Consider the following 15,857-nt stretch of genomic DNA (forward strand, 5'->3'; position numbering starts at 1 on the left):
CTGGTACAATGTAAATACACAATAAATATTTATTCAATGAATGAATGAGTGCCATACATCAACTGCAGTCCTCTGTACATCGTGTTCAAAATAGTTAATATTCGTCCTCAAGCAATTTATAATCTAGTAATAGTAGAGACCAGTAATGATGTAATTCCATAATTGTTTAATAAACACTAAGATAGATTAACACTAGACATGGAGTGTTGTACAGATTTTAGGAATATGTAAATAAAGAGTTAAATTTATATAATATCACAGCATGCAATAGAAATAAATACAGCATATGTTGCTCTAGCATGTGAAAAGGAATTTATGGTCAACTATCCTTAAAGCAAAAACTGCTTCATTTATTTATTTATTTTTACACTAGTTCATTCAGGCTGTCTTTCGGTCTCCCTAGTGATTAGTCAAAAGCATGCATTTGTTCTGCTCCGTTACTATGGGTTCACTTCATTCCAAGCAGTTTTCTCTCAGGTTAAAGTTGGTTCTTTACCTCAATGGGCAACTCAGGGCGAGGATCAAAATGCAGTCACCCAAATTGTCTATTTGGAAATTATCTCTAAGTGCATGGCCGATGGCTGGTTCAGATAAAAAAATATAATGCCATATTTTATATAGACTGTTTAATTTAGAATTGTTTGAAAATATTGCAACTTATATGTAAATGCATGATTTGAGTTAAGGAGAGAGCTTATTCAACCAAAATAATTTTGTATCAGATGCTTTCATTAGTAGATGTTTAAAATACTGTAAAAGTGTCATTCAAATCTCATAAAATAAGGAAATCAGGGATTATTTTGCACACTCAATAACTCTCTGGGTTCCCTAGTTACCATGGCATAACTAAAGCAATGCTTAAGTTTATTGGGAATTCCAGTGGAGACCGTGTAACATAGATCTGTGTCAAAATCAGATGAATATAGTAATTTGACACTTAGGATATAGATGCAAAGAGTAAATTAAAGACACTTTTGCTCTTTCCTTCTCTATTGCCAAAATGCCTCATGGAATTTTGGGTAAAATGTCAAAAAATTTGTCACTCTTAAGTCCTCATTTTAGTGCTTACTATCTTAGGAATATCTAGTTAAAAATCTTCTCTTTTCCTTTATGGTTTATCACAGAATATGGAAAAGAATATTTAAAAAATGTATATATATATATATATATGCAACTGAGTCACTTTGATGTACAGCAGAGGAGGTTGGCACAACAATATAAATATACAATGCCTTAAAAAAAAAAGTTTCTCCTCTTTAAACTGTATAGAAAAGTTGTGATATTGGAATGAAGATTGTGAAAGGTGGTCTCAGTCAACAGGCATCCATATAAAAGTACCTGAAGCTCAGGGGCTTCAGTTTTGATTGCTGTATAACAAGGTGGTGTTCTTCAGTCACTAAGTGTCTGTGTCCGACTAAGAGTCCTGTCCGACTCTTTGTGACCCCATGGACTGCAGCATTAAGCAAGGTAAATGCTACCATTCCAGACTTGTTGAGAAAATAATACATATGAATGATCCTACTTTAGTACCTGGCATTTCATTGGAATATAAATGCACATTTTATTTCTCTTCAGCCAAGGAGTGGAAGAGGCCTTACATGTCACACAGTTCAAATGCCCACTAAAATGTAGGCTGTCTTCCTCCTTCTCAGATGAATGTAGGCGCTGCCTGAATGCTCCCAGCATGAGGAAACTCATGCCTTCACAAGGATACTCCTACCGTCATAAATCTTTTCTCTGCCATCTGACTTTGGAACCACTTGGTATAATTCTACTTCTTCAGTTCTGAGCCATCCTTGGTCAGAGAGCAGAAAAGCCAAAGAGATTCTATCAAAACTCTTTGGAAAAAACATATTGGCCTCAGAAAAAATGAGCACTAGTCAACAAGATAAAAATATATCAAAGGAAACCAATCAGAAATTAGTAACTAGCCTTTTTTTAAAAAATGTGCTCATTCTACATATAAACCCCATTTTGTTACTGAAGAAATTTGAGCTGTCCAGTTCCGTTTTATAATGGCTTCATATGTGTTTATGTAAAAAAATTTCAGAATTATATCAATATTAAATATTATCCTATAGTATTTTGGTGAATTGTGAAATTCAAGTCTCATTGTTTTATAGACAGGACATTTAAAATATAAAATAGAGGTAAACTTATAAGCAAGCTTTTATTTTTATTTATAACTTAGATATAATTATGGATTTTTTAACCAAAAATTTATATGAGGAATGAAAATTATAATTCATGGCTTTAACTTAAAATTTAAGAGCCTATGAAGGCTGTCATTGATATGCTAGATGGTAAAAGTAATCATTTCTAATCACCACATGAATGAAATTTTTTAAAACATTTTAAAGATAAATAATTTCTGCAACCAGTTATTAGGTATAATATTTCTTTGATAGCTGGTCTCTATATAGGTTCAAAGAAGATTCTTTTACATACTTCTGAAATAAGCTAGCAAAAAATAATTATGCTAGCCTGTTTTAGACCATGTGGTTGTTTTTATCAGGGACCCTTAACAAATTTGCAATCATATAAACAGAAATAAAGCAGAAAACCAATGATATAAATTATTGTGTCAAATGCTTCTAAACAGAGACCACTTTTATGTTTTGAGAGCAAACCTTATGCAAAGTTTTTTGGCTTTTTCTCTTTTTTCATCTGTGTATGGCTATTTCAGGCCTTGAAGTGAGGCTTTAATTTGCTTTTGACATCTTTAATCAGATCTGCATTGTATGCTTTGCCATAGTCTAAGACTAATAGAAATGGAACAGCAAGTAACATTTGAGAATCTGATGCCCAGCCATCATCAATGGTGTCATAACAAGTTGAAAAGAATTTTTACGACTGAAGTGTCTGAATCATGAAAAAACCTTACTTAACTTGCATGTTTGCAGATTCGGTACTGGGCTTCCCATGACAAAGAAGCAGCTGCACACAGAGTTCAAGTTGCTAGCCAAGAATACTCGGCCAGGCTGGAGAACCTTCTGCCTGACACCCAGTATTTTGTGGAAGTCAGGGCGTGCAATAGTGCAGGGTGTGGACCTCCCAGTGACATGATTGAGACCTTCACCAAGAAAGCACGTGAGTCTCAATATGTGTGTTATATACTTGCCAAAATTCCCAATTGATTGAATGATACAGGTACAGGTGAGAGAAATTTACTACTAGCAATCAGCACATTTGGGTTTCAACTTTAGCCTTTAAAATCATATAAGTTTTAAAATACAACAAAAACAACAAAACCATTGTTAGTTATTGTAGATGAAAAAAGTGGCAATTACTTTCACATAATTAATATCCATTTCAGAAATAAAATTGCAGAACCTCCTTTTCTAAAGACTATCCACAAAATCTTGCATCATTAGATAATTAGTTTATTATTTTAAACTTGGTTTTATAAGAATGCATCAACAGGGTGAGAAAATGAAAATTATGTAATTATTCTATGCTTTGATTTATGTCATCATTGTACAATGCAAATGCAAGTTAAATGTTGAAGTGTTATCTTCACTCTCTTATTACTGTATGTTCTCACTGTTAATATAATAAGACCTCCTGCCCTGCTCACATTTTGTGCTCATCCTCATCTCCCTGGCTTCACTATGATAGTTCCTTCTTGATTAAGTTGAACAAATAGAAGAAGAGAATTTATATTCAGAATCCTGGGAAGTTTCACAAGGATTTGAAGACATTATTACCATTAGAGTTTGGAAATTTATTTGGGTGAAAAGATAGTCCTAATGGTATAACAGAGCATGGAGGTAGGATCCAGACTTTGGTATCAAAGAGGGGTTTCAAATTTGTCCCTGTCACTTACTCAATTGTGTATTGGTAGACATCAGATCAGATCAGATCAGATCAGTTGTTCAGTCGTGTGCGACTCTTTGCGACCCCGTGAATCGCAGCACGCCAGGCCTCCATGTCCATCACCAATTGCCGGAGTTCACTGAGACTCACTTCCATTGAGTCAGTGATGCTATCCAGCCATCTCATCCTCTGTCGTCCCCTTCTCCTCTTGCCCCCAATCCCTCCCAGCATCAGAGTCTTTTCCAATGAGTCAACTCTTCGCATGAGGTGGCCAAAGTACTGGAGTTTCAGCTTTAGCATCATTCCTTCCAAAGAAATCCCAGGGCTGATCTCCTTCAGAATGGACTGGGTGGATCTCCTTGCAGTCCAAGGGACTCTCAAGAGTCTTCTCCAACACCACAGTTCAAAAGCATCAATTCTTCAGTGCTCAGCTTTCTTCACAGTCCAGCTCTCACATCCATACATGACCACAGGAAAAACCATAGCCTTGACTAGTTGAACCTTTGTTGGCAAAGTAATGTCTCTGCTTTTGAACATGCTATCTAGGTTGGTCATAACTTTCCTTCCAAGGAGTAAGCATCTTTTAATTTCATGGCTGCAACCACCATCTGAAGTGATTTTGGAGAACAGAAAAATAAAGTCTGACACTGTTTCCACTGCTTCTCCATCTATTTCCCATGAAGTGATGGGACCGGATGCCATGATCTTCGTTTTCTGAATGTTGAGCTTTAAGCCAACTTTTTCACTCTCCACTTTCACTTTCATCAAGAGGCTTTTGAGTTCCTCTTCACTTTCTGCCATAAGGGTGGTGTCATCTGCATATCTGAGGTGATTGATATTTCTCCCAGCAATCTTGATTCCAGCTTGTGTTTCTTCCAGTCCAGCGTTTCTCATGATGTACTCTGCATATAAGTTAAATAAACAGGGTGACAATATACAGCCTTGACGAACTCCTTTTCCTATTTGGACCAGTCTGTTGTTCCATGTCCAGTTCTAACTGTTGCTTCCTGACCTGCATACAGATTTCTCAAGAGGCAGATCAGGTGGTCTGGTATTCCCATCTCTTGAAGAATTGTCCACATTTTATTGTGATCCACACAGTCAAAGGCTTTGGCATAGTCAATAAAGCAGAAATAGATGCTTTTCTGGAACTCTTTTTCTTTTTCCATGATCCAGCGGATGCTGGCAATTTGATCTCTGGTTCCTCTGCCTTTTCTAAAACCAGCTTGAACATCAGGAAGTTCACGGTTCACATATTGCTGAAGCCTGGCTTGGAGAATTTTGAGCATTACTTTACTAGCGTGTGAGATGAGTGCAATTGTGCGGTAGTTTGAGCATTCTTTAGCATTGCCTTTCTTTGGGATTGGAATGAAAACTGACCTTTTCCAGTCCTGTGGCCACTGCTGAGTTTTCCAAATTTGCTGGCATATTGACTGCAGCACTTTCACAGCATCATCTTTCAGGATTTGAAAGAGCTCAACTGGAATTCCATCACCTCTACTAGCTTTGTTCGTAATGATGCTTTCTAAGGCCCACTTGACTTCACATTCCAGGATGTCTGGCTCTAGGTCAATGATCACACCATCGTGATTATCTGGGTCATGAAGATCTTTTTTGTACAGTTCTTCTGTGTATTTTTGCCATCTCTTCTTAATATCTTCTGCTTCTGTTAGGTCCATACCATTTCTGTCCGTTATCGAGCCCATCTTTGCATGAAATGTTCCTTTGGTATATCTGATTTTCTTGAAGAGATCCCTAGTCTTTCCCATTCTGTTGTTTTCCTCTATTTCTTTGCATTGATCGCTGAAGAAGGCATTCTTATCTCTTTTTGCTATTCTTTGGAACTCTGCATTCAGATGCTTATATCTTTCCTTTTCTCCTTTGCTTTTCACTTCTCTTCTTTTCACAGCTATTTGTAAGGCCTCCCCAGACAGCCATTTTGCTTTTTTGCATTTCTTTTCCATGGAGATGGTCTTGATCCCTGTCTCCTGTACAATGTCACGAACCTCAGTCCATAGTTCATCAGGCAGTCTATATATCAGATCTAGGCCCTTAAATCTATCTCTCAGTTCCATTGTATAATCATAAGGGATTTGATTTAGGTCATACCTGAATGGTCTAGTGGTTTTCCCTACTTTCTTCAATTTAAGTCTGAATTTGGCAATAAGGAGTTCATGGTCTGAGCCACAGTCAGCTCCTGGTCTTGTTTTTGCTGACTGTATAGAGCTTCTCCATCTTTGGCTGCAAAGAATATAATCAATCTGATTTTGGTGTTGACCATCTGGTGATTACCATGTGTAGAGTCTTCTCTTGTGTTATTGGAAAAGGGTGTTTGTTATGACCAGTGCATTTTCTTGGCAAAACTCTATTAGTCTTTGCTCTGCTTCATTCCGTATTCCAAGGCCAAACTTGCCTGTTACTCCAGGTGTTTCTTGACTTGTACTTCTGCATTCCAGTCCCCTATAATGAAAAGGACATCTTTTTTGGATGTTAGTTCTAAAAGGTCTTGTAGGTCTTCATAGAACTGTTCAACTTCAGCTTCTTCAGCCTTACTGGTTGGGGCATAGACTTGGATTACTGTGATATTGAATGGTTTGCCTTGGAAATGAACAGAGATCATTCTGTCGTTTTTGAGATTGCATCCAAGTACTGTATTTCGGACTCTTTTGTTGACCATGATGGCCACTCCATTTCTTCTGAGGGATTCCTGCCCACAGTAGTAGATATAATGGTCATCTGAGTTAAATTCACCCATTCCAGTCCATTTCAGTTCCCTGATTCCTAGAATGTCCACATTCACTCTTGCCATCTCTTGTTTGACCACTTCCAATTTGCCTTCATTCATGGACCTGACATTCCAGGTTCCTATGCAATATTGCTCTTTACAGCATCAGACCTTGCTTCTATCACCAGTCACATCCACAGCTGGGTATTGTTTTTGCTTTGGCTGCATCCCTTCATTCTTTCTGGAGTTATTTCTCCACTGATCTCCAGAAGCGTATTGGGCACCTACTGCCCTGGGGAGTGTCTCTTTCAGTATCCTATCATTTTGCCTTTTCATACTGTTCATAGGGTTCCCAAGGCAAGAATACTGAAGTGGTACCTCAGTATTTAAGCATCAGCTTTGTAACTTATAAAATGAGCATTTATTCCTTTGTTATTTTTTCTTTTTCTTTTTCTTTTTATTTTTTTTATAAAATTTGCCATTCTCCCAAATCTTCCCACCCTCTCCCTCTCCCATAGAGTCCATAAGACTGTTCTAAACATCAGTGTCTCTTTTGCTGTCTCGTACACAGGGTTATTGTTACCATCTTTCTAAATTCCATATATATGCGTTAGTATACTGTATTGGTGTTTTTCCTTCTGGCTTACTTCACTCTGTATAATAGGCTCCAGTTTCATCTACCTCATTAGAACTGATTCAAATGTTTTCTTTTTAATGGCTGAGTAATATTCCATTGTGTATATGTACCACAGCTTTCTTATCCATTCATCTGCTGATGGGCATCTAGGTTGCTTCCATGTCCTGGCTATTATAAACAGTGCTGCGATGAACATTGGGGTACACGTGTCTCTTTCCCTTCTGGTTTCCCCAGTGTGTATGCCCAGCAGTGGGATTGCTGGATCATAAGGCAGTTCTATTTCCAGTTTTTTAAGGAATCTCCACACTGTTCTCCATACTGTACTAGTTTGCATTCCCACTAACAGTGTAAGAGGGTTCCCTTTTCTCCACACCCTCTCCAGCATTTATTGCTTGTAGACTTTTGGATCGCAGCCATTCTGACTGGCGTGAAATGGTACCTCATAGTATTTTTTCAATTTATTAATTTACCAAAAGTATGCTATGTGCCCTCGACAGCTCTAGGTATTGAGGATAGAGAAAAGATCAAGCCAGACCCAGATCCTCTTCTCATAGGATTTAACAAACTAATGGAAAGAGAGGGAGAGAGATAAGGAAGGAGAGAAAAATATGACAAATAAATATGATAACATCAAATGACAGAGCAATAAATTCAATAAATAGATAATGGAGGAAGAGACCAAGATGACAGAGTAGAGGACTTGAGCTCACTTCCCTCAATGAACACATCAAAAACACACCTACATGTAGAGCAATTCTCCCTGAAAAAAACTGGGGGCTATTGGAATCAAGGCTCTTAAGTAAGATCCTTGTAGAGTCAAGTTGAAAGGGAGAAGTAATCAGGTTGGGACCATAGCCCTAGTAGGGGACATAGAAGTGGAAGGGGGATATCCCAGGCTCAGAGGTCCTCCCTGGAGAGTGGTTTGAGCCACATCTAAGGTTCCCCAACCACAGAGTCCAGCACCAGGAAGATGAGGCCCAGTAGCAGATTTCAATACTGGTGGGACTTACAAGATGGCTGTAGAAAAATAAGATCTCATTCATGAAGAGCAAAATCTGCTGGAGTGATTTCCTGGGACAGCCCAGCATATGTCCCAGCCTGTTCCAGATGCCTTCTTCAGACCAACTCCCCAGTAAAACAAAGGCTACATTGCCAAGGAGATTGTGCAACTGTGGGGGATAGAACTGGCAAAGAACAAGCACTGGATCTGAATGGAGCAAAGAAAACCATTGCTTGTGCTCACAGAGGCTGTGAATTGGGAGCTGTCTCAAGCTCTGACTGTCTTGCCAGGACTGTCTTATCACATGCTCTGGCCTGCTCTGGGCACCCACTCTAGTACCCTTGCTCTAGCAGTGCTTAGCCCTGGGGCAAAGATGCTGTTGCTGGGGGGAGAGGGAGAGCACATTTAAAGGGAATGAAACCAGCTTAAACTTGACCCTCAAGGCTTCTGCTCCAGCACCCTGGGACCCAGAACTACCCTCAATAGAATGGTGATGGCCATTGAACATAGGAAAAGTTCCAGCTCCCACCTGCCTTTGGGTAGATCTCCTCCATTTCCAGCCCGATATCCCACCAGCATGCCCTAGGAAAATATGTGATCTGTGCTAATTATAGATCCAGCTCTCCCACCAAAGCCACTGGGCATATGCTGACTGATAGAGCCACTACAACCTAGGAACACACCTTCAAGAACTGATAGAATTACAGTTAAGCTATTTCAAATACTGAAAGATGACACTGTGAAAGTGCTGCACTCAATATGCCAGCAAATTTGGAAAACTCAGCAGTGGCCACAGGACTGGAAAAGGTCAGGTTTCATCCCAATCCCAAAGAAAGGCAATGCCAAAGACTGTTTAAACTACCTCACACTTGTGCTCATTTCAAGTTCTAACAAAGTAATGCTTAAGATCCTTCAAGCTAGGCTTCAATAATACATGAACTGAGAACTTCCAGACGTACAAGTTGGATTTAGAAAAGGCAGAGGAACCAAAGATCAAATTGCCAACATACACTGGATCATAGAAAAAGCAAGGGAATTCCAGGAAAAATATCTACTTCTTCCTTGACTACACTAAAGCCTTTGACTCTGTAGATCACAATAAACTTTACAATTCTGAAAGAGATGGGAATATCAAACCACCTTTCCTGCCACCTGAGAAACCTGTATGCAGGTCAAAAAGCAACAGTTAGAACCAGACATGGAACAATGGACTGGATCAAAATTGGGACAGGGGTAGGTCAAGGCTGTTTATTGTCACCCTGCTTATTTAACTTCTATGCAGAGTGCATCATTAGAAGTGCTGGGCTGGATGAAACACAAACTATAATCAAGATTGCTAGAAGAAATATCAGTAACCTTAGATATGCAGATGCTACCACCCTTATGGCAGAAAGCAAAGAGGAACTAAAGAGCCTCTTGATGAAAGTAAAAGAGGAGAGTGAAAAAAAACTGATTTAAAATTCAACATTCAAAAAACTAATATAATGGTATTCAGTCTAATCATTTCACAACAAATAGATGGGGAAACAATGGAAACAGTGACAGACTTTATTTTCTTGGGCTCTAAAATCATTGTGGACAGTGACTGCAGCCATGAAAATAAAAGACACTTGCTTCTTGGAAGAAAAGCTATGACCAACCTAGACAGCATATTAAAAAGCAGAGACATTACTCTGCTGAAAAATGTCCATCTAGTCAAAGCTGTGGTTTTCCCAGTAGTCAAGTATGATGTGAGAGTTGGACCATAAAGAAGGTTGAGTGCTAAAAATTTGATGCTTTTGAACTGTGGTGCTGGAGAACACTCTTGAGAGTTCTTTGGACTGCAAAGAGATCAAACCAGTCAATACTAAAAGAAATCAAGCCTGAATATTCATTGGAAGGACTGATGCTGAAGCTGAAGCTCCAATCCTTTGACCACCTGATGCAAAGAGCTGACTCATTTGAAAAGACCCTGATGCTACAAAAGATTGGAGGCTGGAGGAGAAGGGGACAACAGAGGATGAGATGGTTGGATGGTATCACCAACTCAACAGACATGAGTTTGAGCAAAGTCCTGGAGATAGTGAAGGACAGGGAAGCCTGGCATGCTGCACTCATGGGGTCACAGATAATCAGATATGACTGAGGAACTGAACAACAAGAAGTGTTTCACCTAATTTCAGAGTCTGAGAAACTTAAACCTGAATACAGAGTAATTACTTTAAAACAAAAGAACAAGGGAAATCTCCTTAAAAAATGACTAATGAAACAGAGGTAAATAATTTACCAGATAGAGTTTGTCACTAGTAATAAGAATACTAACTGAACTTGGGAAAAGAATAAATGAAGACAGTGAAAATCTTAACAAGAATTAGAAAATATAGAAAGGAATAAGTCACAACTGAAGAATGCAATGACTGAAAGGAAAACTAGATGGAATTAACAGCAAACTATGTGATATGCAGATGACACCACCCTTATGGCAGAAAGTGAAGAGGAACTAAAAAGCCTCTTGATTAAAGTGAAAGAGGAGAGTGAAAAAGTTGGCTTAAAGCTCAACATTCAGAAAACGAAGATCATGGCATCCGGTCCCATCACTTCATGGGAAATAGATGGAGAAACAGTGGAAACAGTGTCAGACTTTGTTTTTTTGGGCTCCAAAATCACTGCAGATGGTGACTGCAGCCATGAAATTAAAAGATGCTTACTCCTTGGAAGGAAAGTTATGACCAACCTAGATAGCGTATTAAAAAGCAGTGTATTGCTTTGTCAACAAAGGTCCGTCTAGTCAAGGCTATGGTTTTTCCTGCGGTCATGTATGGATGTGAGAGTTGGACTGTGAAGAAAGCTGAGCACCGAAGAATTGATGCTTTTGAAGTGTGGTGTTGGAGAAGACTCTTGAGAGTCCCTTGGACTGCAAGGAGATCCAACTGGCCCATTCTGAAGGAGATCAGCCCTGGGATTTCTTTGGAAGGAATGATGCTAAAGCTGAAACTCCAGTACTTTGGCCACCTCATGAGAAGAGTTGACTCATTGGAAAAGACTCTGATGCTGGGAGGGATTGGGGGCAGGAGGAGAAGGGGACGACAGAGGATGAGATGGCTGGATTGCATCACTGACTCGATGGAAGTGAGTCTCAGTGAACTCCGGCAATTGGTGATGGACATGGAGGCCTGGGGTGCTGCGATTCATGGGGTCGCTAAGAGTCGGACACGACTGAGTGACTGAACTAAACTGATGTGATACGAAAGATCTGGAAGACAGAATAATGGAAATAACCCAATCAGAACAGCAAAAGAAAAACAGATTTTAAGGGACTAGTTTAAGGGACCTCTGTGACAACATCAAGCATAGCAACATTTTTATTATAGAGAGTTCCAGAATAAGAAGAGAGAACAGGGCCAAAATATATTTGATGAAATTATGGCTGAAAATTTCCAAACCTGAAGAAGGAAAGAGATATCCAGATACAGGAATCACAGAGGATTCCAAACATGATGAACCCAAAGAAACCTAAGACATATTATAAAGAAAATAGCAGAAGTTAAAGAGAGAATTCCAAAGTCATAAGAGAAAAATAAAAAAAATCACATACAAGGGAACCTCCATAAGACTATTACCCGACATTTCTGCAGAAACTTTGCAGGCCAGATGGGATTGACCTAATATATTTAAAGTGCTAACAGGGAAAAACCTACAAACTAGGATACTCTATTCACTATGGTTATCAATCAGAATTGAGTTTATCAATACTAAACCAATCTTACAAAAATTTTTAAAGAATCTTTTCCAAGTGGAAAAGAGAAGGCTGCAACAAGTAGTAAGAATTGATAGAAAAGAAAAAATCCTACTAGTAAAGTCAAATATATAGTAAAGGTCTGTGGATCGAGCACTTGAATAAGCAACTATGAATATTTAAAAAAAAAAGAAATTATAAAATTAACTATAACCACAAAAGACTATTAAGGGTTAAACATGCAGAAGTGAAATATGACATCAAAACACAAAACTTGCAAAGGAGGTTTAAAGAGTAGATATCTTAGAATGTGTTTGAACTTAAATGACTATAAGTTTAAGACAGGTAGATATGTTTATAGGTCAACATATATGAACTCCATGGGAAGTACAAATCAAAACCCACAATTGTACACACAGGAAAACTAGAGAGAAAGGAACACAAGCATGCAAATACAGAAAATCATCAAACCACAAGGGAAGAAACTAAAAGAACAGAGAACAACAGAAACAACCAGAAAACAAGTAACAGAATGGCATTAAGTACATTTCTATCAATAATCATTTCAAATGTCAATATGCTAAATGTTCTAATCAAAAGACATAGAATGCAAAAAAAAGGCATAGAGTGGTTGATTAAGTAGAAAAAAAGCCCCATGTATTTGATACTTTCAAAAGACTCACTTTAGAGCTAAAGACACACATATACTGAAAGTGAGAAGATGGCAAAGATATTTCATGCAAATGGAAACTAAAAGGGACTAGGGTTACAGGATTCAGAGATACAAGCTGCTATATATAAAATAAATAAGCTACAAGGATATATTGTATGGCATTGATATACAATTTCATAGCTGCTATTTTATAACTTTTAAAGTGATATAATCAAAAATATGAATCACTGTTGTACACCTGAAACTAATATGGTAAATCAACTACAATTCAATTAAAGATAAATAATACGTAAAATCTAAGAAATAACCAAATATGAACATTTAAAATGGTTTGGGTGGGAGCCAAATTCTAATAGGGTAGTTGGGAATGTCCTTTTAGAGAAGATCCTATCTGACCTAGGATATGAATAATAAGAAGGAGTACTTTGCTGAGGAGATTCTATCAGGCAGAGAAAATAACCAGTACAAAGCCTTTACATGAGAGGAGTTTGGTGTGTTTTAAGTGTAGAAAGGACAATGGTTCCAGCTCTGAATTGTGGAGGAGTCATATGAAGCAGGGTTTTACAGATCATAGTAAGGAGTTTAAATTCTTTCTAAGTGTCATAAGAAATCACTGGACAGTTTTAAGGCAGAGAGTGATATTATATATATATTTAATTTTCTGCCTTCTGGGTAAACAAGGAACATAGTAGAGTAAGAGTGAAAGCTGTGTAGCCAATTAGGAGGCCTTTTTTAATATTCAAGGAAGAGCTGATGGTGACCAGAGATGAAAAGAGATAGAAGCAGAAAATTTTCTGCAGGCAGAGTTGACAGTTTTCAGCTAATTTGTATGTTGGCAATGAATGAAACAGAAGATTGAATAGATTTTGGCTTGAAACATTGGGAGTTTGGTTGTGCCATTTAGTAAATTTGGGAAATAGAGAAAGGCAAATTTGAAGGCTATGTAGTAAATGTTCTGTCTTGATTATATTGCATTTGGGAAACCCTTTAGACATTGAGGAGGACATAGGAAGTTGGACACATATCTGTACAAGTTGAAAGATTACCTTGAGACACAATCGTATGTATTTAAAGCCATAGGCCCAGATGTAAGGTTTGAGGAGATTTATACATAGAGGAGAGAAGAGCGCTCAGGATCAAGTCGTAAGTCATCCCACCATTGGGAAACTTGGCAGAGGTCATGGAGCTAGCAAAGAATGATTAATGAGAAGGAGCAATGTGAGAGACAGGAGGAAAGATTAGAAGAGATTATGAATTTAAGAAAAGATATTCAAGAAAGAATTAGAAGGTTAATTCTGTAAAATGTGAAGATGTTAAACTTGAAAAGAATAAAAAAGTGACATAAAATTTGGCTAACTGGAGGTGACTGATGACCTTGAGAATAGCAATTTCTAAAGAGTGGTGGAAAAGAGACAACCAACTGAAGGTTGATGAGAAGAGGATAAGAGATCATTATATTACCTTACCTCCCAGGGCCACCAGGTACATTAAATGAAACCATGGATGCAAACCATAGGGCCAGGCACGTAATACAGACATCAAAATTAGCTATTTTTATTCCCACATCACTATCAGTATTATAATTCCTGATGTTGTGCAGCTTGCAGAACTGAAGTTGTATGTGGTTACCATCAGTAGCGTATTATTACTTTCACAGCTCCAAGCCAGCCTCCGCGGATCATCAGTTCTGTAAGGTCTGGTTCACGCTACATAATCACCTGGGATCATGTGGTTGCACTGTCAAATGAATCTACAGTGACGGGATATAAGGTATACAAAAGATCACTAGATTATTTCCTACACAAGCTTCATTCTTACAGAGTGATTGGTATTTGTTTTTTCATTGTTGTTTTGTCAAAACTCATCCAGCTCTTATTCTAGTTGTGTAGTGGAATCAGATGACATAGTGCTATGATAAATTTTGAAATGAGAAAAGATCTTCAGTGAATTCCAGGAAAATACAATGTCAAGTGAATAAGATAGAATAACTACTTTAATAGAATTGTTAGAATAATTAGTGTTTAAGGAAGAGAGAAAGAATTGATTTCTGCTTGGCAGTGAGTAAGATAGTGTTGCCAAGCACACAGTGAATTCTTTGATGTATTGAGGCACCCTCTGTAACTGAACAAAAATGGAAAAAAAAGATTTTTTATATAAATTCTTTATATCACTATCACATTTTTCAATGGATACCAAATTTTAGGAATAGTGTGAAAAATTCTAATTGTGAGGCAATTTTTTTAGACTATTTCAATATTTTGAAAGAGCCCTCATTGTATACCTTTTTTCATTAAAAAATACATTTTTAATTTCTATTTTAGATAGCTTCAAAAAATGAAATTCAGATGCTTAAGATGTGTCCTCTTGGATTAGCCTAAAATAAATAAAATCTATGTGATTTAAAAATAATATGGATTTTTCAGCTAGTTTACACATAGCTTCCTAATTTTTTTAATTATTATAAGCATTTTTAGTCAAATTTAGTATTAGGGAATTGGTTCATTATTACCCATGTATTAAATAGTCCTATTCTGAAACTTTTAAAGGTACTCTATAGACCTGATGGCCAGCATGATGGCAAGCTGTATTCAACTCATAAACACTCCATAGAAGTCCCAATCCCCAGGGATGGAGAATATGTTGTAGAGGTTCGTGCACACAGTGATGGAGGAGATGGAGTGGTGTCTCAAGTCAAAATTTCAGGTAAGCCAATCATTTAAGACACATTTAATTAAGTACTCATAAGTTTCTAGGCCCATATGGGTTCCCAAATATAAATGTGGAACGTATATTCCCACTAATATCAGTATTATTTGTAAGTAGATTTGAAATGTTAAAGATGCTCTTCAACAAAGGGCAAAGCTGTTATTTGTTCCCTTATGTGTCACAAAAGTCATGGGCAACATATCAGATACTTATTATTATCTGAACATCAAAACACAATGGTATTTATTGAAATAATAAAAAATAATATCCAAACTTATACTAATAATATATCGAAAGACAATAATATCCAAACTTCTCTAATATCAAAAGAAAATTCATTGGACTACTATTAATATTTTCCTAAACACTCTTTCCTTATCTTACACATATTAGTATAATAAGAAGAAAGACTAGTAGATGACAATTCCTTCCTTTACCAATATATCTATTTGTCTCAGTATAGCTATTCCTTTTCTGAAAACTCTATTTTCACAGCATTGGTTAATTTGAAATAGATATGTAAGGCAGTGAATTTTTCCTCTATTTGAATTTGTAAAACTCTACTAATTTTTACAATTTTGTTGC

At 37.4% G+C, this 15,857-nt stretch overlaps 1 protein-coding gene across 1 annotated transcript in view; it reads left to right on the plus strand.

The window, feature by feature from the left end:
* The window catches only part of CNTN1 (contactin 1), a 430,610-nt gene that overhangs the window by 365,510 nt on the left and 49,243 nt on the right, over positions 1–15,857 (plus strand). Inside the window, exons 21-23 of the mRNA XM_005896820.3 lie at positions 2,904–3,090; positions 14,224–14,336; positions 15,113–15,269. Of these exons, the coding sequence (XP_005896882.1) occupies positions 2,904–3,090; positions 14,224–14,336; positions 15,113–15,269 (457 nt within the window). The remainder of the gene's footprint in view (positions 1–2,903; positions 3,091–14,223; positions 14,337–15,112; positions 15,270–15,857) is intronic.

Source organism: Bos mutus, chromosome 5 (assembly GCF_027580195.1).
Source record: "Bos mutus isolate GX-2022 chromosome 5, NWIPB_WYAK_1.1, whole genome shotgun sequence".
Taxonomy (NCBI): Eukaryota; Metazoa; Chordata; class Mammalia; order Artiodactyla; family Bovidae; genus Bos; species Bos mutus.